Consider the following 28,000-nt stretch of genomic DNA (forward strand, 5'->3'; position numbering starts at 1 on the left):
CAATAAAAATCCTTCAATTACCAGTTTTTTAATATTTATTCAAATATTAATTTGCATAATTAAAATCCAATATCAATCATTTGAAAAATTACTAATAATTTTATATTTTCACATATAGAAACACCAATTTTTATTTATAATTATGATGAATTTTAAGAAAATTGATATTTGACCACCTAATATTTTGTATAAGGCCAAATCACTATTTGTCCCATCCCTAGTTATGGTCACAGAAAATAAAAATTTCACATCAACATAATTTCTTTTTTCCTATACAAAATATGATGTAAATTTCAGAGAATCAAATATTCACCCATTGATCATGCAAGGTTCTCTTTCAAACATTTTTATGCATCTTCTAAAATGAAATGAAAATTCACTCATCAAAATATAATACACAAAATATCACTCGTTAAAATATAATACATAAAATATCACTCATTAAAATATGAGTGTGATGTTAAATTGTATTTTAGGAGCATAAAATACAATAGAGGAAAATGACTAACAGCATTCAAAATAAATGTATGAGGAAAAAAAGTCATGATATAGACATGATAAGCATCCCATCCTGGAGATACTTTTCACATCACTTTGAAACAAGAATTCATGTTTCAAATCACTTTAACTTGTGGTCACAAGCGAATTCGTGCACTCACTTTGAAATTGTGGGTCCTTATATTCAGATGTGAACTCACAAGACCAGTTTTGCCTCAGGATGTAGTGGTTTAATGGAGACTTTTCTTGAAAGTCCAAGTCTGAGTCCTTTCGAAGGAAGCAAGCTCGGGCTAGAGTTTTTGACTGGGCTGATCAAGGACAGGTCTATCTGTCCTCTCTTGCTGTTAGAGTCAGTCATCATAACTTGAGAATGGTTGCGCCTGGTGTTCTTTTTTGGAGGAGTGATGTCTGTAGAAATGTTAGCAATTTCTTTTGATGGTGTGATGTCTGGAAATATTGTCAGAGATAAAGGATACAAATTAAAAAATTATGAATACAGTAGAACCTTTTGCACACACCAGAGGACAAAAAAAAATCATCCATAAAAGGGGGAACCATTGTTCAAGAATTTAAAATGTAAACTTATTATACAAGGGAAATTATTATTTGGCTGTAAAACAAGGCGGGGGGGGGGACCATTAAGAGGACTTTTACTGTATTTTATTAGTTTTACAACTATATCTTTTCAATATGAATTAAACTTTCAAACACAAGTACAAGCATGAAATTTAGTTATAACATTCATTGCAACCTCCCCCTTAACTTCAGCAATTGCACAGCAGAGAGAGAGGTGTTATAAGAATAAAACTCATATATTTTCTCAGCCACCTTGTTGGGCATTTTGCCTGTTGTGTCGTTGTATTTGTATCTCTGATATATGAATACAGTAGAACCTTCTGCGCACACCAGAGGACAGTTGGTTAGTGCGCTTGCCCGGACGAACTTCAAGAGGAGGTGTGTGAGAGAGTGAGTTGAGTTCTGGGATGAGAAAAAACCTTCTCTGTATGATGTTTTAGTCTTAGATTTTGTTAAAGTATTCGACAGGGTCCTCCAATACTCAAAACTGTCTAAGTTTGGCCTAAATGTTCAGTGGTTAGAATCTTTCCTCCTAAATCGCAAACAAACGTGACCAAAAATCTCTCCAGTTTGTTCTTAATTGATCAGATTGATGCCCATCTTGAAAAAATCATCAAAGTATATCACAGGACTTGACAAATTGAAAAAAAATTAAGGCATCAGCCAAATTTCACAGGAGAAAAGCATATTACTTTTCTAGAAAAAAAGACCAGAATAAATAGTTGAAAAAAAATCTTTTTTTTTTTTTTTCAATTTTTCTGGGATTTTGAAGCATGCTGATAAACAAACACCTATATGAATTCTGAAAATTTTGCATTGTCCCCAACACAAAATTTAGTAATTACACATTTAAAAGTTTTAGGAGGCAGTACCAATTTTTCAGTCGCTTAGTTCAGTGTTTCTCAACAGTAGGTATGTGGTCTAATATCTAACATCAGTCAAATCAGGTGAATGATTCACTGTTTCATTTTCTCCCATCTATTTCACATTAGCCATGAGTGTATGACCAGGCCTTCCATTCACAAAAAAGAAGTCAGCCAGGGAATGTGCTTCCAAAGGTTGAGAAACTTAGTTGACCTGTCACCTGGAATTCGCCAAGCCTTGAGGTACACTACACATACACACAATGCTGTAAGACACACCCAACACAATTTCTGCTTACAAAGTAAAATCAATTGCCTCAGTAAATCACATCAATGGCAACATTGAGAGACATTGTGGAAGGTTTTAAAAAAAAGGTTACTGTTTACAGAATTAAAGCACTAACAAAATATCCTACTGATAAAATTTTTACCTTCGGTTTTAAAGGATTTGGAAGCAGGCACAGAGCTGCTGACTTTTGTGAAATTATCATCGGATTCTTCAACTTTTGTTGATATTGTTTCACGTGGAACCTCTGCTGTTTTGTTAATATCATAATGTTCTGTAAATAAAATATGTTCAAGATAAATTATTAAACGCACACACACATGCAAGATTTTGAAGACTTGACGATTTCTCTAGGTGTAAACAGTATTGTGTTCTAGGGAGCCACACACAAAAAAGTGCCTTTTTAATAAGCTACACTATAACTAAATCACACATGCAAGGAAGTACACAGAATAGACATTTGGAGGAGCGGGGCGAACTAAGGAATCTTTTCAAGAGAAATTTTGAGTTACTAGCCTTCAAAAAGAATTTAAATTAACATAAACTGATAAAAACAGCATATAAAAATATTTTCTTTCAATGTTTTAAATTTGTAACAAAAATATTTTGTCTTTTAAATTTTGATCGTCTTGGAGAGAGGCTAGAGCCCCCCCACAGGGTTCTTATTTCCCCCTCCCCTGACTAAACTCAAAAATTTCCCTCACCAAAACTTTGAAAGAAAGAAACATAATTCAAAATCGTAACCTTCCAAATTTTGAATTTTTGTTTTTAGAGTTTGTTTTTTCCCTTTAAGAACAAAGAACTTTTACCAAATTTTTATATATTTCCTTGACTTTCCCTGACCATGTTTCGTTTCTTTGACTTTCCCTGACCATTTTTCATTTCCTTGACTATCTCTGACCATTTTTAATTTCCTTGACTATCCCTGACTATTTTTCATTTCCTTTCCAGTCGCTAGGAGCCCTGCCCTATGCCTCCCCCCTACATGCATAAGCCTCTGCACGTGTACATTTTAAGTATTTTTCCCAGGAATTTCCAATGAATTATTGCATGCTGAGAAGTATTTGTATAAAGAGTGATACTTCACAATCCATCACCAAACTAATTTCAAATTGCAGGACAGCATTTCTCTGCACAGGCCCATCCAACTATTTCATGCATGCACACTCTTAGCACATTCAAATGTTGAAAAGATCCACTAAGATGCCTTAGGTGTGATGCTGCCAGCTATCTTTCAAATCAGAAGTGAAAGCATCAGATGGCTAAATATGATTCGAAGGCCTAAATAATATATGAGGCCACCTTACACTGTGTGTAAAGTGGTGGTTTTAATTTGAGAAATGAATATATGTGAATGTGTGTGTGTGCATGCTTGTGCGTGCGTGCGAAATTTAAGCAGATAGCAGTAATCACACATCTAATTTTTTTTTTTAATTCCTCTGTGTGTTTACTCATTAGAGCTAATGAGTAAAAGAAGTATTGACTTTATTCTTTTTTATACCCTATCCATGCAAGCAGCATTTCTCAGCCAGAATTATGCAAAGAGCACTACCATAGTTTCTAGAAAAAGTGCAGCATTGTCTACACGTTTAAAAATTCTACTTTGAAACAAACGGCAATCATGTACATGAGCTGCATGTCTGGGGGTATCCTCTGTACTGTCTATATGTGGTTCAGTTTTGGATTTTATTAATTGGTGCTGCAATGCTTTCGGTTTTTTTTTTTCTTTTTTTTAGAGGTATAAACTCTCACACTAACACTAATACAGCATTTCTTCTTCTAGAAATTAAGATAATAAATAGCAAGAGTGATAAATATCATAATTGATAGTCCATGGAAATTATTTTAAGGGTCCCACAAGATAAAAAAAAAAAAAAAATAGAAATGCTGTTCCAGAAGATACTTTAAGTAAATCTAACTACTTGCAACGTGATGATGAAAAGACATTCAGCAAAACCCTTCTCTTTAATAAGATGCATATACAGTCGAATCCCGTTATAACGAACTCCAAGAGACCGAAGAAATCACTTCGTTATACCAAAATTTTGTTATAAAGGAATTTCAGATTTTTGCATTGTTCTTATGTAAACTTATCTGGAGGATTAGAAAAGTGTTCGTTAAAACGAGATTTTCACTATAACGGTATTCGTTAAAACAGGATTCAACTGTAAAATAAAATTTTCACCTTTTTCAGAATAACTCGTACTGAATTCTGATTTTTTTGCGTCATGGCTATTGGAATGATCTGCATTATGTGGTTTTTTCTCAGCCAACAAAGGAGAAGAACTACCTGAAACTACATAAAAATTATGCATGGAATAAAATATGTAGAACAAACATCTATGACAAAAGAACATATTCTAACTTAGTAGGCCATAATACGGCCCTGCCAGTAATCCAGCATTTTTAGGCAGGCTTCCTGTGAGTGTAGAATGAGAAAATGTGTCACTATGCATGTCTGTGCTCAGAAGTTTATACCATTTAGATGGGTTTTTTTGACAATTTTCTAGTAATTTAGTCTGATATGTGCCAGATTAGTGAGGATCTACTGCAGTGTAATTGTATGGAATTGAAATGATATTGTAATTCTTCAATTTTTTTATAATATGCAAATTCGAAAAAAAAACAAAAAAAACAATACATTTTTGGGTTTTATGTGAGGTGAGGTCTCTACAGGGTTTGCAAATCATTAATCGACACCACGGCGGGGGAAGGGGGATGCGTGGTGCACTGACATTCATTACAGGGGTCAGCAACATCAAAAAGGTTGGGAAACACATTTCTACTATATAGCCAAACCTCAATTTAAAAATCTAGAATTTGACGATTTCCTCACAATTTAATGATAAATTGTATGGTCTGGACAGAGACAGTGCTGTCCTAATGTATGGACTCACCTGAGCATGGCCCAGGGGCCTCATTAAAATCAAAAACGATTGGAATTTTCATAAATTTTCCAGGTAGGGACTAAAAAAAATGTGTTTGGCCCGGGAGGGCCATGATACTCTTAAGATGGCCCTGAACAAAAAGGAACTATATGAAATCCACATTTCATAGTCTGTCTATTCCCTGACATTGATAGATTCAGATCGATTTCCCTGCTTTATTGATAAATTCAAATTAATTTCTCTAATTTAATGACAAACTTTAGAAATCTTTCTTTTGAAACAATGTATTGAAAGTTTGTTTTCCAACATGATTTTGTTTTTCTTTTACTTTCTGTTTTGGCTTTTCTGACTTTTTGATCTTTTTTTTTTTTGCATTGACTTTGCCACCCCCTTTCCTCCCCCAAAGGAGAACAAGAATCGCTAAATTATTTAATTCACAGATAATGCCAAAAGCATAATGAATGGTGTGAAATAAATGGAATTAATTTTTTATAGTTAAGCAATAATAGTTTAGTTATTTTATTTTTCAATATTAAGAATATAAAACAATTGATATTAAACAAAAAATCACAGATAAAAAGTAAAAAATTGTATTACTCTATTGAAATTGTTAATTGAAATTCTTTCCCTCCCCCACAACAGAATATACTTCATTCTAATATGTTGGTGGGTGCTTATTTATTTCCCATGTAACCCCATGATCCAGATCTTCAGAACTTTGCGATCTCAGAACTCACCAATTTGTGAAGTGGCTGGTCAAAAAGTCTGAATTAGCTGGAGATTCAGAGTTATTTTAGAGTTTGGCCAACTTGTGAAGAGATCAGCTTTTGGATTTTGTTCATAATTTATACACAGTGAAACATCAATACTTGTGAGACAGGTTGAGAGAGATTTAAGACCTGTATCGAATATGATGTACTAAATTTGTACTAAGCAATAAAATTTCCATCATGATTCAATAATTTTGGAAAGTTAATACATTTTCACCTTGGTTTTCAGCAGGTCCTGAAACTGAAGTAGAATCTTTAACAACACTATCACAGAGTCTTTTTTCAACACCTGGCTCTTTCTTCTTTGAAATCTTTGCACTTGGTTGAAAATCTGTTTCATCATCATCACAGTTTTCTGCAACTAACAAAAAAATATTTAACATTTTTGCATTTTTGGTATCACTTTTAGCATATTCAACATATGAGCATCAATTAAATCAAGGATCATTTGTCAGTCTGTATCACCATTCATCGATAACAAAAACAGGTTTTTGCATACTGAAACTAAATTGACCTAGGCAGCATTTGGTGGGGGGGGGGGGCAAAATTGGTAGATATCATATTTGAAACAAAAAAATGGAACTACAGTATTTGAACAAATTAGTTAAAACCAGTTGAATTATAATCTCCAAGTATTTTTCTTTACCTTTTTTTTTATCTGCAGAAACACTGGCAGATTGTTACACATTTGGCCAATGCAACAATTTGCGCGAAGAGACGACTTGGCTTCCAATTATTCCTGTTTCACAGATTATTCCACACTTGGTAATAAGGAGGATAAAAAATTCATGGATTACAGATGCAAATAGCTCTTTGACAAAATGGCTTGTATGTTATATCTACTTGATAGCTGTCTTCATGGGGAGAACGACACGAGTGATTTGATATTTGCGAGCACGGAGCAAGCAATCAATTAATCTTTGATAACTTTTTCCGACATAACCCTGCCTTTTTTAAGGTAATGGTAGTAAGCTACTCTGTATCAGTCCAGGGTTGTGAGTATCTATCTACCTTTGACAATCACTTGCAAATCATCTAATAACACAGCCAGATTCTTATTATACATTATACTCATTATATCAGACTTTTACTATGTTTGGTTTAGCTACTGTAATGCTATAAACCTAGGGCAGGTAGAGAGGGGCCATCCCATTCCAAATAAGTACTTAATTATTTAACATTTATATTTCTAATATTAATAATTTAGCCTAAAATATCAAGTCACGTCATCTGGGGTCAATTAAGTCATCGGATGTGGTGCCACACCGTCGTCTTGATTCACCCGCCTCATCATCGTTAAAGCAAAATGATATGCTACTCCTACTGCCATTGCTTCCGCCATCTGATGGCTCCAGACTATATGTGTGAGTGGTTGGCACTGATTGTCCACCTTGACCAGTCAGCCACATATAAGGTGACGGTGAGATCTCTTCTGTGCAGTTCATCTTCACTTGCAGTTCATCTCCATAACTTGCTTCATCGGTTGTTCTCTGACTCCACCTGGAGAGCCTGGTCCTCTGTTATTGATGTTCCTGAATTCAACTCTGGTCATTTGATTATTCTCTAAGGTCCAAAGAAGTAAAGAAAGCGGGTGACATAATTTGAGTGATCTACAAACAACTTTGAAGGACTGATTCTCCATGGATTGAAGATTTGGATTGTCAAATAGTGGGAGCAAGACTTATGGTGAAATTCAAATTTTGTCAAAATTTTTAGGATTTAAATAAGCATAAATAATGTTAAATTTGGAAATAAAAGTTAATTGTATGAGTTCTAAATCTTGACTCTTGTTGTGTTTGCTCAAGATGCTCATTCGTGATCCCAGTTGTGGCAAGTGGTAATCCTCACACTATATGTATGCTATAAAAGCCTTTACAACTGTGACTATCAAATAATCTTGTACAAACAACAACATTACCACTGTAATTACCTCTTTCAAATCACAACTGTATGTAATAAATATAAGTTTGTTTTTGTTTTTTTTTTCAAATTTCAGTAATTGTTTCTCTGCTCCTTTTTTATATTCAAATAACTGTGTTAACTTTAATGGACAGAGAGTATCACTGTTTTAATATGAAGAAAAAAAAATTTTAAACAATTTCACAAACTTCTGTTGTATAACGCTTCTTCAGAAAAAAATTCTTCTCATCTTCCCCTCTCCTCTAACTACCCTACGTTATACATAGCTTCTACCAGGACTGGACAAATCTAGAAAAACTTGACTCAAAATAATACATGCCTGGATCAAAATTTTACATGACCAAAAAATATTACTAAATATTACAACTGGATTTACTTATTTTCTAGTAAAAATCATTTCTCATTCTTAAAAAGAATGCGCAAAATAGCTTTATGTTACAATAATTCACATAATTTTCTTCAAAACAAAATTATAATAATACACATATTTTAAATATAAATCATGATCTGAATCTGTCTTATCTGCGACTGTTGATATGATGTCAAACCAGCATGAGGTTTCCCAATCTTATTTGTCTTGCTGCCTCTTGTCAGATTTTTTCCCCCATTGTCCCTTCCTCCTTGTTCAGACAACCCATTAGATTCAAGGTCAAATTTATCAAATTATTTTCAGACTCTCAATGCTGATCATCATAAAATTAATGAATCACTAATTGAAAAATCGAAGATCATTCAATTAAAATTTTCCAGTCAGCAAGTTACTATTCACTTCGCTCGCAGAATTATAGCCAATTTACATTCCAGGATCAGACTTGGGCAGGTGCAAGGAACAGGGTCATAAAAATTTAAACCATAAAATATATACAGTAAAACCTTGATGAGTCGTCACCTCAAGTTATCGAAAAATTGTGACGGCTTAAGCGGAGTGCCATCAGTTTAAATGTGCATTATTGTAAACTTTATAAAATTTAAATATACAGTTAAACCTCCGTTTTAGGGAATAAAATAAGGCACAAAACTATTCTAAGTCCTCTATTCCATGATCTGTCACCTTCAAATATTTATTAATTTACCTTTGAATAAGGGGACACTTCTATGGGTGTCCCTTATTGAGAGGTTACACTGCATAGCATTGTATCAAAGAATAACTTGGAGTTTACTACAGTAATAAATTTTTTTTCAGATCACAGAAAAAACAAAAACTTTTACCTTTTTGAATTTTACTTTTCTTGTATGGTTTTGTTCTTGTATTTCTTGTATGTATACAGGTGCATTTATGGTTTTTTCCAGTAATTTTCTAATTTAGACTGAACAGAGCAGCTATTAAAACAACTGACTTTTTTCTCTAACACATTTAGTGCTTTGAATTCTTCATCGGTTGTTCCTTGTGAACAGATGTAAGGTAATCTCGAACAGTCTCTAAAGCTTCAAGAACTTTTGTTTTTTTTAGGTGGCAAACGAATTTCCTCTGTCACTTTCGTCACTTGAACTGTTATGTTGTTCTTTTCTCTGACAGTTCAGCACATAACGCTTTCACGGTGGCTTCTGAACATATTGCAAGGTTGTTATCAATGTCTATATAATCAATGATATCGAGAATATTTGAGTTTTGAAGATTTATGTCATCCAATAAATTGGGAAAAGTATCAGAATCGGGGTCTTCACTTTCAACCACACTTTGCTGATCATTACTCACAAACCCTGCGTGTTTAAACACATTTTTCACTGTTTTCTGTGATATTAAATTCCAACTTTTGTGGGTACACTTAATTGCATCTAAAACGGACACTTCAAATTTTTCATTTTCTTCAACAGCTTTAAGTAAATCTTTAATAAGCAATTTTTTATAACCTCGTTTGAATTCTCGAATTACTCCTTGATCGAGGGGCTGGAGAAGTGCAGTAACATTTGGCGGTAAAAATATCATTTCAATGGCTTTCAAATTTTCAAGACAAGTGTGAGCCGGGCAGTTATCTGCTATGATAGCGACTTTCCTTCTTTGGTTTGAAAATTGCTTATCCAATTTACAAATTTGCTGTTCCCAAATTATTGATAACATCCAAGCATTTGAACTGCTACCATAATCCAATGTTCTTGAGGGATTTAATGTTCTTGAAGCACCAAGGTTTCCTGCTTTTTCCAATCACCAGAGGCTTTAGCTTTCCAGTTCCATCCATATTCGTACCAAGCAAAATTGTCAAACGTTGTTTACTTAGTTTACCGGCAGTACACTTTTCTCCCTTAAATGCTAAAGTCTTATCGGGCAAAAGACAATAAAATAGTCCAGTTTCATCCATGTTGAACACATTGATTCAAAATAACATGCTAAAATATCCTTGAGGATGTGATTTTTCCAGTGTTCTACCACACTGACATTAACACATGCTGCTTCCCTGTTAACTTTCTTAAAGGAAAGATCTCTCTTTGAAGCGTTCAATCCAGCCATTACTAGCATTGAAACCTTCAACACCAAGTTCCTTTGCAATTTCTAGGGCTTTTTCTCTTAGAATTACAGCGGAAATTGGGACATTTTCTGATCTAATGAATTTCAACCATCTGAGAAGGACTTCTTTGACAACTTCAAATTTTGATTTTCGCAATCGTTTCCTTTGATCCGTGCAATCACTTGCCTCTATACTTCCTTTGGACGATAAAATATCGTTCAACGTGGTCCGTGGAATACTGTGTTCCTTGGCAAAAGCAGACTTCCAAACATTAGATTTTTCGAAAAGAGCAACCAAATCTTTTTTCTCCTTTAAAGATAAAGATGAGAGTTTTCGCTTTTGAGACACCATTAATTTGAAAACGTTTGTAAGATGGTTTAAAAATAGCAATTTACTTACAGCACGTATAAAGCATTCACTGACAAGAACCAGAATTTTCGGAGCTCATGTCATCATATGGCATGTTTTAACAACTGAAAGAAGACACTTTCTTTTTTCTTGTCAAAACTGACGTCAGTGCGCAGTCATTCAACAATGCAAGAATGTCTTCTGTTTTTTCTCTTCAACTTCGGAGAATCTATGGCGGGCTCATGCTCATGGGGAGGGGGGGGAGGCAATGGATGCTTTGCATCAGAACCCCATACCCATTTAGTGGCTATTCAGTGCACCACCATATACGTAAGAAGTGAAACCAGTTGACCCCACCCCTAGCAGCTTGATGACTGATTTTCTAGTAAAATTTTGTTTCCGGCTCTCTCAATTCGGGGGTGGGGAGAGGGTGAAGCTCTGGTCACTGTAACAAAAAGGAGGTTGGAAACCATAAGGCCCCTTTCACACGGAGCGGATGCGGACGCGGGTCCGCATACCCTTTCAAACGAGCGCTGAAGATGCGGACGAATCGCCCGCATCTTTAGTTCGAAATTCGTGCATAAAAACTATTTTTTCGCAATTTTTGTAACTGTTTTTCTCCTTCACCCCTGATTCAGTGGCCATAGGCAGCCTAGAGGTATTCTTTGGTGGTTTAGTCTAGAGCCACATAGAATATGGGAATAAAGATGTCTTAATTCCGATCCTCACAAGTAGTCGATGGGGGAAAATGTCTTCAAATATTTTCAAAACATTTTGAAAAAAAAAATCCGTCTTTCCGGAAAAATATGAAAGAAAAATTCCAAAAACATCCAAAACTAATATGTTCCTCAAAAAAAAATTCAGGAGATATCAAAGAATTTGCAAGTAGAAAAAAAGGGGAGGGGTGAAGACTTTCAAAAAATGTCTGTGCTTAGAAATATTCACATCACAATTCTGTCTTAGGCCTGGATTACAGTATAAAAGTTTTATAAAAGTTAGTTTATAAAACTTGAAAAATGCAACCGATAGGCTGATCAGTTAAGTTCGCTCGAATGTAACAGATGTGTTTATTGGTTACATTTTTCATGTTTTATAGTGTAATACCAGCCTTAGGCCGGGATTACACTATAAAAGTTTTGTAAAAGCTGTTTGATAAAACGTGAAAAATTCAACCAATATTATCTTATTGGTTGAATTTTTTGAATGCAAAATGTGTGTGTGTGTGTGTGTGTGCACCGGTTGCATTTTCTTGAATGCAACCGATGCGCCTATTGGTTGAATTTTTCAACTTTCATAAAAGTTCTTTTATAAAACTTTATAGTATAATCCCGGCCGGATTACATTATAAAAATTTTATAACAATTATTTAAAAAAAAGCAACTAATAAATTTATCAGTTGCATTTGCTCTAATGCAACCGATGAATTTATTAGTTGCTTTTTTCAAGTTTTATAAAGTAACTTTCATAAACCTTTTATAGTGAAATCCCATCCTTAGATTAGTCATTTCCGAAATATAAAATTTCATTTTTTAAGTTTATAGACTGAATATCGAGTAAAATAAACTTGTAGGTATCGGGGAACCACCAAAAATATTCAAGTGCTAGGGTCTTCAAACGTCTTAATCCGGCCCTGAGTGAACACGTACGTGGATAACGTTGTTTAATAAAAGTATTTTTTTTAAAGTTTAAAAAAATTTAAAAAATAATAAAAATTTAAAAAAAAATAAATATTTAAAATAATATTTCAAATATTTATAATTTTTTAAATAATTTTAAAAATTTAAAAAGAAAAAATTAAAATTTTTAAATTAAATTTAAAAGTTATTAAAGTATGTAGTCAATTTCGTAATGTAGAAATTCGTAATGAACAGAACGGCTTATAATTTTGGTCCCGTCAGTGGCCATTGTTGACAGGTTTTATTGTATAAAATTGTGAAATATGGACAAAAGGCAGTTAAAGTTGCTATATCTCCATCTCAGAAGGAAACGGAGGGATAGACGTATGTGGGTACATCATATTTGATGAACAAAGACCCTCATATGGTGTTTTTAAGGGTATTTATGGCAAATAATTAAAAAAATTCCGTGCAAAATCACCTTCAAAAAGTAGCCAAAGATGCGGACGAATTCGCTCCGCATCCGCATCGTCTGAATAGCTCCGAATAAACCTATTGTCAAAACTTCTATGTGCGGATGCGGAGCCCGCACTTAGGTTTTGACACATGCGGACGAGGTCCGGACCCGCATGAACATTTCCTAGGTGCGGAGATATTTCGGCTCGTGTGAAAGGCGCAGTATATTCCAATTGTTAAAACTTCTTCCGGACCCGCGTCCGCTCCGTGTGAAAGGGCCCTAAATCTCTTCCCATTTGGAAGCTCTTTTTTTTATTGGAACCATAGAAACAATCTTTTTCTCTTTCTCAAGCTTTCCCACAGTGACGAGTTAACCGAAATTAGCGACAAGTAAACGAGGGTTTTATAACATCGTTATCTATGAAAACTAAACTTGGACGAAAAAATGACGACTTAATTGGAGTGATGACTTATTAGGGTGACGAGTTAACGAAGTTTTACTGTATATAACAAATTTTTCATTATATGTAATTATATATAACAAATTTTTCTAAATATTGGAATCCAAAGGTAATGATGATGATGTTATTACATTTTTAAATTTAAATATTCTAAGCATGGTATTTTTAAAATCGCTTGAAGTGCAAATTGATGTAATCTGTCACACTGATATATGTGCTCAGGAAGATGAAATATAAACATATGATATAAATGATTATGTTTGCTTTGCCAAGTATGATTATTTTGTTAAATTTAGAGATTAAAATACTGTTGGGAATTTAGCAGAGATATCGTTTCAAAGTATGAACTGCTCATCAATTCAATAACGAAATAACTAGTTTATTATAAAGGGATTAATATAATCACACGGAAAACACAATACGACCATCACGTCTATCGACTAACAAGCTACACTTTATATTGGCGAGAAAACATACATGACCTACTTTCTCTCGCTGCTACATCAGCACTGCCACACTTGAGTTACAGAGGAGGTAAACGGTGAAGAAAACATTACAGTACATATCTCAACAAATACATCTGGAGGTATTATTACGTTTATTAGACATGAGCGAGTTCAACTCAGAATCGAATATCTTCCTCACAAAAAATAAAAGTAACATGTTAATCATTAGAGACTGTAATGCTTGTAATACTGTAATTCTTGCTGATAACACTGATATCAATTACTACAAAGATACAATGTGCATAAACAGATTTAACCCATTAATAAATCAAATCACCACAGAATCTAGAGATGGGGCATTTGTATAGATCACGTTTATTATAGAACAAAAATAAATATGTATCAAAAATTTATTGTGTATAATACTAAAATAATTGATCACTTTCCAATATTAGGATACATTTCTGAAAAACGTGAAATAAGCACTCTCCAAAAAATAAATAACAAAACAATAACAAATTACAAAAAATTTGAGGAATTTGTGATAAATATAAACCTTAACAACGTATATGAAGATAATGATAATTGCAATAAATCCAAGCGATTCCATGATATTATGTTGAATAAAAACCTATGGGAAGCAAAAAACTGATAAAATGCAAAAAGGACAAAAATTGGATCAATAAATATATTAATTATATTAATTTAACTAACTATAATACCCGGCGTTGCCCAGGTTTTCTTCAATGAGGCTTTTTTGATCATGTGATATCTCCCTCTTTCTTTGAGGGGCATGCAAACTGTGTCTAAGTTCACCAATGTGGCGACTTCCTGCGCAACTCATGAAAGAAACAAATCTAGATTTAAAATATATATAAATATATATATATTATTATAATTATTATATATTATTTAAATATATATTTTTTCTTTTTTTAACGGATGCTAGGTATTTCGATTCCGCCCCCCCCCCTTTTGAACTTATCCATCTGCTGGTTTCTGCTTCAAAAAATGCTTAATTAAAGCTGTGGAATTTTTTCAATGTCCTTTTTACGGGCCCATAATTAATTTTAAAACATCCTAAACTATATGAATTTATGCACTTGAATATTAAAAGACAATACGGAGACATTAATTTTCATGCTTGAGAAGATATAAATAAAAAGTTGAAATCAATGTTATTGCATGGATATCCAACTCGAAAGTATAGGTCCGGCTTAATTACTTCATATTTAATCTCCTGGGCTTCGTATATCTCTAAGCGAACTCAATATTTCAAAAATCGAGTATTTAATACAATTTTTAAAATTATTGATGTGACAGAAAACTTCACCAAATTTCCGCATTCCTACATTAAAATCGGCAATTTTAACACTGATTTCTATGAGGATCACCCTTTTCCTGACCCTCAAAGTGATGCTGATGATGATTATGACGTCATTCGAAAAACCTCATTACTGGAAGTATTGAAAATGTGACAAACCATTATAAAGGCATATGCACATCTGAAGCGCATTGCTAGGGAACCACGGTAACCAAAGTAAATGCTTAGAAAGTGATTGTTGAAGCCCAAAAACCATTATTGCCCTACAGTTTTTTGTCCATTTGGGGCATTTGCCCTGCTCTGACGAAATTTTAAAGTAGCCTATCGTTTAAGTCAGGTCCTATTTGGTATATATGCAAAATTTGGCGACGATCGATCTAAAATTGTAAATTTGTATAGAGAACATACACACACACAGGCAGACACACAGAGACAGAAAATCAATCTTATATATAAATGTGAAAGTATGTATGTATGTATGTATGTATGTATGTATGCTCTTTATACAAATCTACAGTTTTAGACCGATCGTCGCCAGATTTTGCATATATACCAAACAGGTCCGGGATTGAACCGTAGGCTACTTTAAAAGTTTGTCAGAGCTGGGCAAATGCCCGAAATGGGCGAAAAACTGTCGGCAACAATGGTTTTGGGGCCTCAACAATTACTTTCGGAACGTTTACTTCGGTTACCGTGGTTTCCAACAATGCGTTTCAGACGTGTATATATGCCTTTACAATGGTTTGTCACACCTTTAATTCTGTTATTATAACAGTCTATTCCTTTATAACGGTTTGTAATTTTTCCAATCCTCCCAGTTATTGAAGAAAACTCGGGAAGAGCGCCCCGAGGATTTGCTGACTTTTGATGACAAGGGGGGGGGGGTTGAAGGTTGCTTACATCATCAACTACCCCTTCTTGAAGATATGAAATATTCTAATCTGCTGACGAAATTTTGCTGAAAGGGGGGGGGGTTCAGTGTTTTACTGACTTTTGCTGACAAGGGGAGGGAGAGGATCAAAAATGGCTGAAAATCTGCTTACGTAATACTTGAATGGCCCCTATCACTGAAGAAATGCCATTCACTTTAAAGTGATTAAGTTCACGATTTGTTTAACTTTTGCCATGACAATCAACAAAGCACAAGGCCAGTCGTTAGCAGTGGCAGGTATCAACCTACTTGAGCCCTGTATTTCTCTCACAGACAGCTTTTCGTCGCCTGTTCGCGTGTTGGTAATCCCAAAAATTTGTACATCTACACACCAGATGGACAAACAAAAATATTGTGTATCCACAAGCGATTGCCTGAAGTTTTTAATTAAAATATTTAAAAATAAAACTAATTTTTTTTTACTTGATGCAAAAATTTTTTTGATTAAAAAATAATTAATAAGCTATACGTATATAATATTTTTATGGGGCGGGCAACGTCGCCGGGTATCAGCTAGTTTTATATATAGATAAATAAAATTAATATAAAAGAACAAATCTACAAAAAACAAAAAATACTCCCATGTTAAGCACCATGAAGATACGCATAAAAATTTCAAAAAAGCTCTGAAACTGGAGATCAAGGTAGTGAAAAACAAATACTTCAGAGAAAAATTTTTAAATTGTAACAATGATGTTCGTAAACATTATCTGCCTACCTCACGGGTGGTTGAAAAAATGCATGCCTGATAAGAATTTTTACATGCCTCCAGCAATATATTTGTCTAGCCCTGGCTTCTACTGCCCCCCCCCCCCAATATAGTGGTGGTTTTTTTTTTTTTGGAAAAGAGAAAATTTTGCATTATAAAATTTGAAAATGAGTATTGGGCAATGCAATTCTTCAATAAAAAAAAACTTCTGAAACAACGAAATTTCCTGTCTGCTCCTAGGAATTTATTATAATTAAGCTACACTGTGTTTAAATTGTTCAAAATCATATATATATATTTTAGACAAATATATAACATATTATGAACACACATACACAACTTACTTCTTTTAGATGCAATATGTGCATCACAAACCGATCTTTCCAGAACTATTTTTAGTTGCCTCTCAAAAACCTTTTCATCCACCGAAAGCCTATCAAATTACCACAAGACAAACCAAATAAGATTTGATAAAAAAAATTACTCATGTTCATAATCGCATATAATGGATAAATATTTGTACAATTGCACTGGATTGCAATGCATAAGTGTAAAAATTCAGTGCTCAGCATAGGCATAAAATTATTGGAAATATTGGGAGGTCTCAAACCTAATATTTCCATAGGTTACCATGGAGATGGTATCACATGTTGGGGTGGGGGGATTTCAGGCCCATGGACCAGATACAAGTTTATGCCTATGGTGCTCAGTCATATCAAAAGATATTTGTAAATTACATGAAAGAATCCTGATACCACTACAAAACAAGCAATTTAAAAGTTATAATGAATATAGGAGAAATTCCAAAGTCAAATCTTCTTATAATGAAACCTTTACATATGGCGCAACCCCATGTAGCTTAAGAACGTCAATTTGGATGTCACTCTCCCATACAATCCAAAATGTATTGCTTTTTATAATTTGCATATCATAAAAAATTTGAAGTACAGTCAGACCTTGGTATAATGTTAGCCTTGGAGACTGAATGAAAATGACTTCATAAGAGGGTGACTTGGCCTCTAAATGCTCACAATTCTATTTTTATTTATTTTATTTTTTTTTTTTGAACTAATAATTTTTTTTATAGTTAAATAATATACATTGAAAACCGGAAAAATTATTTTAAAAAATCTATTTTGAATTGTGTACAGCTTATACAGGGCCTTATTGAAAACATGAAAGCCTTGAAAATCTCACATAAAATAGATGCATTGAAGTAATATTACTTTCCAAATATATAACTACCTTCTTTGTGATTAAAAACTATTGTAAGAAAAATATTTGGATTGTAAATTTTAAGGTAAAAAAAAAAGAAATGGAAACAAAAAAATTTAACCAATTAGCAAAATTACAGCCATATAAATATAAAATGGAAAGAATATGACATTATCTTATGTGCAAAGGCGATTCTAAATTTTTATCTTCAAACTATTTGCAGTAATGAATGTTTAAAAAACATTTTGAGTGTAAGCAAAGCTACACATTTAAGGGTTAATAACAAGTACGACCAACATGCTCTATTTATGCAGAGAGGGCTTTCAAAAACTGACCTTTCAAGTGTGGTGACTTTGAAGGTGATTAACATTATACCGAGTTCTTACTGTAATAAATTACAATTTCACAGCACAAAAATTGCAATTCATGCAGTGGTGGTAAATGAAAATATGATCCTGCAGATACCTTACAGACCTTATAGAATACAGAATACTCACGGACCCTAGGGGGTCCTAAAAAGCACAGGTTGAAAAACACTGGTCTATGTTATTTTGATCACTCATATTTAACAATTAATTTGGGGAAATATACATCTAATGAAATTATTAATTGAATTTCAATCAAGCATCCATGGCCTTCACAAAGAAAGGTGGAGTCTCAGTTGGAAGAGAAAGCGGCAGATGGCTGAATTTTTGTGCATTTTATATTTGTGTATTTGTATTGTGTTGCTTTGCTAGCTGCTGTCTCTAAACAGAAAACTTTTTTTTTTCCAAATGTGAGAATTCAAAGAAAAATTAATTAATTTCTGACTTCTGAGAACTGTGCCAAATGTTCCTATTTACAATTCATGGACACTGAACAATGATTGACAATCATGTAATCAATCTTGTTTTTATTTACAGTGAAACCACGTTACAACGATACAATATATAATGATAATAGCCAGGGGCAGCTCAAGCTTACCCGTGCTTAGGTGCAAAGCCTCATGTGCCGCCCCTGAAGACGACCCTGGTGGGAGGCTGACAGGGCCTCTCGGTTAAGGGGACCATAGCATAAACTCATCCTGTTTTTAGAAGAAAGCTGCACACCATTTTTTTTTTAACCAAGAAAATGTGCGTGACCATACGTCCTGCTTTTGAAGAAAATTTTTAAAGTATAGTTCTCTTTTTTTTTTCGTCTGTAATTATTTTACCATTCTTGATTATGCCAGATAACTCAATCCACTAAACAGCATTTATTGATGAGCCATCATTACTTACACTCGTCCTGTAAAGGTGATGTATAATGAGGCAATTTTTATTAAGAAATATATTTCCAAATGTGTTTCTGGTGATCCAATGATTGGGCAAGATAGAAGCTGAATTATTTCTTTTGCATTTCTTTGGCAGTTCCAGAAAAATTACTGTTTGAGAGCACCAAAATGCACATTTGCCCCTTGATACAGTACTTTTAGATTCTGGTATTACGGTCCCAGGCCCTGTCTTTTTCTCAAGTTTGCTCAACACCTCCATTATCAATGTATGGCTCAAAAGCGTAATGTCATACAAATTTTTTCTTTTGGAAACTTCCAAATTTTTTGTGTAAAACGAAAGTCCAAGCTGCCACCCGGGTGCACTGTGACCCTTGCACCATTGCTTAAGCTGATAGATAATACTAATAATACCTCTACAATGATATTTTTTCTTGGTCTGCAGAGTATCGTTATATCAATTTCACTATACATAGTTACCAACACAATAGGTAGACAAGCATTTCATTTCTTACTCTGAATTTACTTATCACTTTTTATACAAATTTCCAAGGACTTTCTTATTGACCAGCATAAATATGTTACCATATCGTAATATGTGTGTGTACCTCTTGTTCGAAGGTGTTGCAGAAACCTCAGAAAGTGACCTGTCAGAGGAATTTTGTGAAGATCCGTCTTTATCCTTCGACATTTTCTTTCTTTTCTTTTCACTCTTTCCCTCTGATGTTTTTTGTCGTTTCTCAGATGAGCTTCTGACAATTTGAAAGTCATCTTTGAAAAGATAAATTAGCAATTTTTACTTATTATTATATAATAATAACATTCTCGAGAGTTCTTAATGACATTTTCAAAAGTTTTTGCTAGTGAAATAAATTTTATATTAAATTTTCCTTTCTTTGAAAAATATAAATTTATGAATTATCTCTAAACATTATTAATTCCATTTATTTGATGGAATATGAAGGCTTGGATCTATTAATTCATTCATTGGCTTATGCTTTACAACAGAGATTCTTGAAACTTTTACATTTGCGTCACCTTTTACTCGATCTCAAAGCCCATCAGTAATATCAAAAATTTCTGTGATGCACCAGTTGAGAATTACAATATAACTATTACATTCAATTTAAGTCTAATGCCTAAAATATCCTACAGAACCCAGACTGATTTCACATCACTGTTCGCAAATCATAAATTTAGACTAAGGGGTGCACAAACTTCACCCTATTTATGAATTTTATACAGCCTGTGATGCAATATAAAAAATAATTTTATGAAAACTTATTATAGGAGGAAAAAAATTCAACTAAATATACCGAAGGTCCTTGATTAGCCAAGGGAAACAGATTCAGGGCCATCTCAAATACCAAGATCTTTTAATAGAGAAAGGAATGATTGGTTGCAATCAGTGGTGGGGTTCAAACGATTAGACAAGTTTGCTGCAAACCAGGCTGTTAAATTGGTTGCATCTGCCAACACATTGGGTGGCTGCGCAAGCACCCCACCTTAAAAAGAACCCTGATTACAATTGCCCATTTCAACAGAGGCAGATTTACAGTTTTGCTGCTTGTGGGCTATACATAATTTGCCGCTCTTCTCCTACTCTAATTTTCTTGATTACTCATTCTTCCAATTTGCCACACTAGGCTACAGTCCACTTAGCCTCCATCCCTGTAAATATGCCTGTCTTCAAGTCACTCACATGCTAGCACACTTTCTTAGTCATTCTTTTTGGTTGCTCACTGATCCAGTCCTTCACTCTTTCTAGATCACTCTTTTGGTCACCCCATGATTACACATTCCCTAGGTCTCTCCAGGCTTTATTTCAACAACTGGATCCCCAAATTAAACAAAAATTTAGGTATCAGTTATACAAATTCAGTGCAAGCCAGCTGAATCCCACCATTGGTGACTTAAAATCTATGGGACATAGTAAAAACTTCAACAAATACAAAATATGGTTACATCTGAAGGTTTTCAACAGCCAGCTGATTCAATGATATATTTAGGAAAGGGAAAAAATTCAACTGCCTTTGCAGGGAATTGAACCAATGTCCTCTGACTTGTCGGGTGAACACTCTAGACCAGTGGTTCCCAACCAGTGCTCCACGGAGCCCTTGGGGTTCCTTGTGCGCTCTCCAGGGGCGGGCTCCACGGCCGCTCAAGGAATATAAAAAAAACAGTAAAATTTAAAAAAATAAGTACAAATATTTTTAAATAGTAAAAATAAATCAGTAACTTTGATGAATAATTAAAAAATTGTCCTATAGGGCTCCGCGAATCAAAAAGGTTGAGAACCGCTGCTCTAGACCAATAAACTACAAAGGCAACAAACATCTCAATCTTTCCTTGGAGCTTGTGTGCACTGAACAGGACCGAACATGGACCGACGTAATTCAGGCCAAAACTCACAACTGCTCACACTGCCACCAGATGACGACTTATCCGAGGAGGATGTCACTCTCCACTATCCATACGAAAGTTTAGACCAATATCAGCCAGCTGTTAAGAACCTCTGTATGGATAGCGAAGAGTGACATCATCCTCGAATGGATGCATCTTTCAAGCTGTGTTTATCAGTTTCAAATAAATTTTTCAGTAAATACCAATTTAAGGTAATTTAGTCCTTAAACTGCTCATGGAAGATGGTCTTAGTAGACTGCACATTGATTATTTCTGTAATGCTGAAAAAAAGTTTCTCTCATGCATATGTATTAAAAACAGCATTCAAATAGTTATACAGTCTGCCCCCCCGTATTCGCGGGGGTTACGTTCCGGGGGTGACCGCAAATACGGGAAATCCACGAATAACCGAAACCATAGATTTCTTCTTGTATATCTCGTTTATTGAACATCATGGGAAAGAGCAGGGTGACGCAGAGGATAGAACGAAATGTAAAAGAGGGTGCAGCGATTGTTGGCGATGTTTTCTGAAAGAACATTGTGATTTCTGTTTGTCGTGTCTTCTTCATATGATCAAGTATGTTGTAATATAATGACAAGGCTTCCTCTACCAACTTTTCTAAATGTGAAGAGCGTACCATATGGGGATCTGTGCCATGAAAATAATCCATTGCTGATTTGAACGTGCGAAGCCTTTCCGCTATGTTACTCATGATGAACCTGTCTTCTACTTCTTTATCTTGATCTTCATCTGGTACCGCTTCAGTTTCAGGAGCAGTCAACCTGCATTAATTCCTCCTCGGTCAACACCTCTGAATTGCTATTAATTTAGCTGTTCGACTTCCTCTATATCCATATCATTGAACCCTTCTCCACCCACCTGTTTCGATAATGTGACAATGTCTTTTATAGTCTCTTCAATTTACTCTGTAGAAGTGGTTGTATTCTTCAGTGCACATTGTGGCAAAAGGTTAATCCAACCCAAGAGGACTGTTTCTCTCTTGGGGGCTGCCACGGCTCTGGTGATGGCAGTAATGTCATTAGAGAGCCATTCTAAATATTCACATGAAATTTTGTAAACAAAACACATGAATGACGATTTTTGAGAGTTGAAAAAAACTTCCAATAAAGGAAAAAACCGCGAATACGGGGGGCCGACTGTATTACAATTTGAAACAAATAAACAAAAATTCAATTCACCATCATCATCATCTCCATTTTCACTAAATTTTGCATAATCGATGGACTTTTTTGACCTATAAAATAGAAAAATGCAATTAAAAAATCTCTACATGTGCATAGAAATTTTCGGGGAAACAAAAACAAAAAAGAATATATATATAAAATCAACTTTCACAGTGGAAGGAGGACCAGTAAAATTATGCCCATAACATATAAAAAAATGATTATGATCCTGTCCAAGGACCATTGATGAGCTTTTTTCCAATTGACGGAATTCAGAATTTTGGAAAGCTTTCAATGATAACCTGGTGTTCAAATTCGAGCTAATGATTTAAGCAGCAACCTTTGCTATTCTCACAGCCAATTGATGATCGTCCAGATACTACTACTACTTCACCAAACATGCACCTCATACACTTTTTTCTGGGTAGGGTTAACATCCATCCATCCTCCTTTTTGGTGTTATTTCAAATGTCCTCCTGCATTTCAGAAAATGTATCCTTTCGTCCTCCTCTCTTTTCAGGTTTCTGGAATCATTCTATTTTTTTCTCAGGGGATTTTTTTTTTTCACTGTGAAATATATCTTTTCACTGGCTTCGAGTGTTTGCACATGTGTGATTTTCAGCACACATTTTTACACACTTTGACTAACAGCCTCAAAATTCGCAGAAAAATATAAGTTGCCTCCAAGCAACTTCACAAATATCTACTATAACATTAATATTTGTTCCTCTCTTTGTTGCCAATGCATTGGATGAATTTGAATAACCTTATTTCATAAGTAGAGCCCAAATTATATGCAAATGCATTCGTGCATATGCATTTGCACAAATTTTTTTACCTTTTTAGTATTAATGCACAGCCACTGTGGTGGTCAAGTGGTCATGGTGATGAACTTGCATCGCGAGGATCCAGGTTCAAACCCCACCATCACCGCAATGGTGGTTGGCTGAAGTTTGTTTTCTGCAGTTCCCACCGTCGAGGCACAAATGTGAGCCGATCTCCCATTAAAAAGTCTCGCCGCAGAGAGCAACAGCTTCACTCATTATGAGTTGAGAAAAAACTCATAGTTTGAAATATTGATTGCAGATGGCAGCACTACACATAACAAGCATTACACAGAAACAAACTTCACGAAAGGTTCACTATACATACACACACATTCCAATATGTACCAATTCCTTAGAAGTTCCGCAGGAATATGGATGAGGTGCATGTCTGGTTTAGTATAGTAGTGGTAGTATTATTCATTCACACAAATGCATAAATTTGCATATTTTCTTCACATTTATCAACATTTTTTTAACATAAGCAATATCACTGATCGAATCCATCATCTTAGGATGAAATTTGAGCGAAACTTCCAGTAAATTTAAATAATTTAATGATGATTTGTCATATTTACAATACGAGCTGGGAATTACACATAATCACTGGTAAATGTGAAAAAAAAGTATTAAACTTGAAAAATGGTTGGTAACTATGCATAATAGCCAGTGATTATGCCTAGTAACTGGATTTATCAAATTTCCATAACATATATGGTAGTTTCATTTTAATTCGGATAAGTATTGTGGTGGTGGGTTTCCTTTTTTGAAAGAAAAATGACACCATCTGTTCTGAAAATTGGGGAAATGACATCATCAAGAGTGCTTGCGCAAGCGTCCTCCTTTCTCACAGTTTTCGAATCTAGTAACCCTACCTCTGAGGAATTTCTTAAGAATCAGTACATGTCAGAGCTCAGAAAGTGTTACATGAGTGTATGTGCATGAATGGCCCATATTTATGTTGTCTGCGCTGTGCTTGTCCCTTGTCCTTGCCAGAGGTGCCATCTGTGTTCCATATTTTGAAGTAAAGATGGTAAATGCTTCTTTACTTGAAAATATAGAACACAGATGACAATGAATGTGTATTTTCCCTCTCCCTCTCTTTTTTTTGTGAGTGTCCACAAAAGAGGAGGATTTCATGGATTTTAGGGCCACAACTGGGGGTGGGGAGCAGGAGTCTGGTGTGCTGGACCTGAAGGAGCCCAAATTTTACTCTTTAACCGCTCCTTCACCATTACGGGGGGGGGGGAGAAACTGTGTGCTTGCCCCCAAATGATTAGATGCATTTACCTGCAGCCCTGTGTTTACCATTTAATGTTGCTGTTATAGCCACTACCAATTAGAACGAAAGATATCAAAAGTCATGCATAAGTCATAACAATGTGCATGCTATGATACTCGTGGCATACATGGTACACAAATACAGGTACCCATCATATTATGCTGTCGATCATTTTTGAGTTGGCAAAATTCCACCAAACTTTCCCTAATGTGAAGGGAACAGATATTTTCTGGATATTATGCTGCAGTGAACTCGGAAAAAAAAGTCATCTGATCTCCGAGACTCAACCCCATGCTGGGCAATCATGCAACCATTGACACCACTGATGACACGACCACCCTGCCTTCCATATTTCATGCACTGTGATGTCAGACGCCGAAGTGGAGGCATTAATAGCCTCTAATATTGTTTGTAATTTGTGTTAATTGCATTTTTAATTGGGTTGCTGTATTTTTGAAACATATGACAACCATATTTTTATGGGCATCTTTTTATCAGCCACCTCGTTGGGCATTTTGCCTGTTGTGGCGTTGTATTTGTATTTGTATTTGTATTTCTTAACTACAGCAAATGACTCCCCCGGGTGGGACCTCTACCGTCCCATCGGCTCACTTGTGATCACATGAAACTAAATAAACAATACACGAATGTTTAGCTCATAATGTGAATCATCACTTTAATGAAACGATGGCAATTTTTTTTTTTTTAATCTTTCCTCATCATCCAAATTATTCGCTAACCAAAGTTCATTCCAAACTACATAAGTAGGACTCAAAGGGCTACAAAAATTGCTAGGGCCAAACAGCTATAGTATGATCCCTGATTGACAATTTTTAGCAACTACTTCTTTTCTAGCCTGTGGGCGCTCTTCTTCCTGGATGCGATTTTAATCTGTTTGAGTTTTTTTTCCTCCGTCTATTATTACTGTTATTTCCTGTTTTGCTATTGATTGTTGCCTGAAGGTGACAACTCTGGCTGTAATTGTAAGCAGCAATTGGAAGTTGGTTGTAATTGTAATAAGCTGCTGCATTTGAATTTAGTTCATTTGTTTATGCATGCACATTTTTGCTATTTTTTTCCTTTTTGTTATACGTTGTATCATACATACCGTTTACAGGATAACATGTGGTACCCTCATGCCACAGCCATGAATGTACAAATTTTCCCTTTTATGGTTTATATCAGCTGGTTGGATCCCTTATTTTTCCTATTAAGTTTGTCATAAACATGAATGTTTAACCCCTACTGAAACGTGTGCTACAAAAAATTTTATGGAAATGACACTCATAGAGTAACATGAGAAGAGTAATTATTCAAACGTCATTTTCCCAGTTTTGGCAATTTGTACATTCGTGCTTCTGCCATGAGGGGGGAGACGATATAGATTCTCTCAGTTTGTACACATTTCATGTTTCTATTTTAATTTTTTTTTTTATACTGGCCGTTATATCACGCAATTGTGTTTTTATTGAACCCAGAGATTGTTTTTAATTGAAAACAATCTTTGGTGCCCCCTCCTCAGCCAGACTTTTCACGGACCCTACTGTGCATGTTTCAACCCTTCAAGCAGTTTTCAAAATTTTTCCTGATTCGCATTACGACTGCCACATTTGAAATCGCAAAACCTTCATAAATTGCCATCTATTTTCAAGAAAAATTTTTCTTCAATCTAAGCTGATAACTGCTTTCTCCCCCAACAAGAAAATTTTTCTCTGTCCATTGCTTTTATTTCTCTCACTATGATACAAAGACACTGGCAATGACATGTGTGGCTTTCTATACGAAGAGAAATTAATATTTATGGAGAAAAAATCATGGGGGGGGGGCCATGCTAAGATGTTTTATTTTCAATCTCGAGGAACAGCTTTGGTATAAGGGACATGGCAACTTGGTGACTTTTTTCCGACGATAAGTCGCAGACGCGCTGTGTTCTGCGTTGCCATTGTTCTAGAATGTTCTTTCTGTTAAAAAAAGTGTCGCTAGTTGTTTTTCCCTGTTCCTAGCACATCTTTTGAAATTTTCAAACGGGCCTTCTCCCTTTCCATTCCTTCTCTCTCTTTTTTTTCTTGCAAAATGACGTCACCTTATAGCCGTGGCGTTTTGAATGATTTGAAAAATCGTTGAGAGATTATACATACAGAAGGAAGAGAAAATGATCTAATATAGTGTGTGGCTCGGATTAATTAATTATTGGATATCTCTCAGGTTGTACCTTTAATATTTTCCAATATTTAATCTTTTCTGCATACAGGATGCCCCTGTATCGTTTTTATTTATTTTTCTTATTTATTCATTTTATTTAAAAGAATCTGGATTCCCAGAAAGAGAGTCCGGGTTTTAATTTATAATACATAGAATATAATTATTTATACAACGTGCAGGACCGTTGTTTATTTAAGAGTGGATACCTTATGTTGTTTTGATGTTTAGTCTTAGATAGTGATATTTTTATTATAATTATGCTTGTTGGTTTTAGCATTTTTATGCTTGCTTGAGCGTCAATAGCATCCCACAGCCTCGTATCATATTTATTAAGAGGTCATTCAAGTATTACATCAGCATCGAGGGGGGGGGGGTTTCGGATTTGCTGACTTTTGATGACAAGAGGAGGAGGGGGGGGGGTTTGAAGGATGCTTACATCATCAACTACCCTTTTTTGAAGATATGAAATATTCTAAGCTGCTGACGAAATTTTGCTGACAGGGGGGGGAGGGGGGGTCAGTGTTTTGCTGACAAGGGGGGGGAGGTCAAAAATGGCTAAAAATCTGCTTACGTAGTACTTGAATGGCCCCTAACGGACTCAGAAATCATATTTACAATCCATATTTTATTTATGTTTCCATTTTTCTTGTGCTTCATGATATTTTTCATATTGTTTTCTATACTGGCGATTTTTTTTTTTTCGGCTCCCGTAATGTGTCTAACACGGCCTTGGCGACTTTTGATGGATGCCATCGGACATGTTTGGCGCCGAAAATCTAAGCTGCCCCTAATAGCGAAGCTGTTCCAATTCACGAATTTTACAAACACTAATCAAAGTTAGAAAACAAAACTGTTATATTGAAAAACAATACTTACCTGTTAGATCGACGCTCCGACATTTTAGAAGGAAAAGAAAATGAATTGAAGGGAGAAAAAAGATGATTATTTTTAAGATATTGCACGATAACACATGAACTCAGGTTGTGAAAATCCTACTTAAACATTATCTTTAATTAAATAAATAAATATGGTGCTTATCATGTTATACACAAATTGGAATGTACAACACAAAAAATTTTGTTTACATTGAAAAAATTGGCGCGA

At 34.8% G+C, this 28,000-nt stretch overlaps 1 protein-coding gene across 3 annotated transcripts; it reads right to left on the reverse strand.

Moving 5' to 3' along the window:
- Window positions 1-17: 17 nt before the first annotated feature.
- Window positions 18-27,998, reverse strand: LOC149081706 (uncharacterized). 3 transcript variants are annotated; one of them, XM_089237115.1, is made up of 9 exons: window positions 27,773-27,969; window positions 22,604-22,659; window positions 19,609-19,771; window positions 16,872-16,969; window positions 6,099-6,242; window positions 4,409-4,519; window positions 2,369-2,497; window positions 660-945; window positions 18-358 (listed from the first exon to the last, which is right to left on the reverse strand). In XM_089237115.1, the coding sequence occupies exons 1-8, from the start codon at window positions 27,793-27,795 to the stop codon at window positions 695-697; spliced, it is 975 nt and encodes a 324-aa protein (XP_089093241.1). In that variant the 5' UTR covers window positions 27,796-27,969; the 3' UTR covers window positions 18-358; window positions 660-694. The 3 variants fall into 3 exon arrangements, with proteins under 3 accessions (XP_089093241.1, XP_089093243.1, XP_089093242.1); XM_089237117.1 differs by lacking the exon at window positions 18-358 and having other exon boundaries at window positions 365-945; window positions 16,881-16,969; window positions 27,773-27,998; XM_089237116.1 differs by lacking the exon at window positions 18-358 and having other exon boundaries at window positions 365-945; window positions 4,409-4,513; window positions 27,773-27,972.
- Between the last annotated feature and the right edge of the window lie 2 nt (window positions 27,999-28,000).

The sequence above is a fragment of the Pholcus phalangioides genome, unplaced genomic scaffold (genome assembly GCF_987345545.1).
Source record: "Pholcus phalangioides strain wild (caught in Gottingen) unplaced genomic scaffold, Ppha-v1.0 ptg000009l_1, whole genome shotgun sequence".
Classification (NCBI taxonomy): Eukaryota; Metazoa; Arthropoda; class Arachnida; order Araneae; family Pholcidae; genus Pholcus; species Pholcus phalangioides.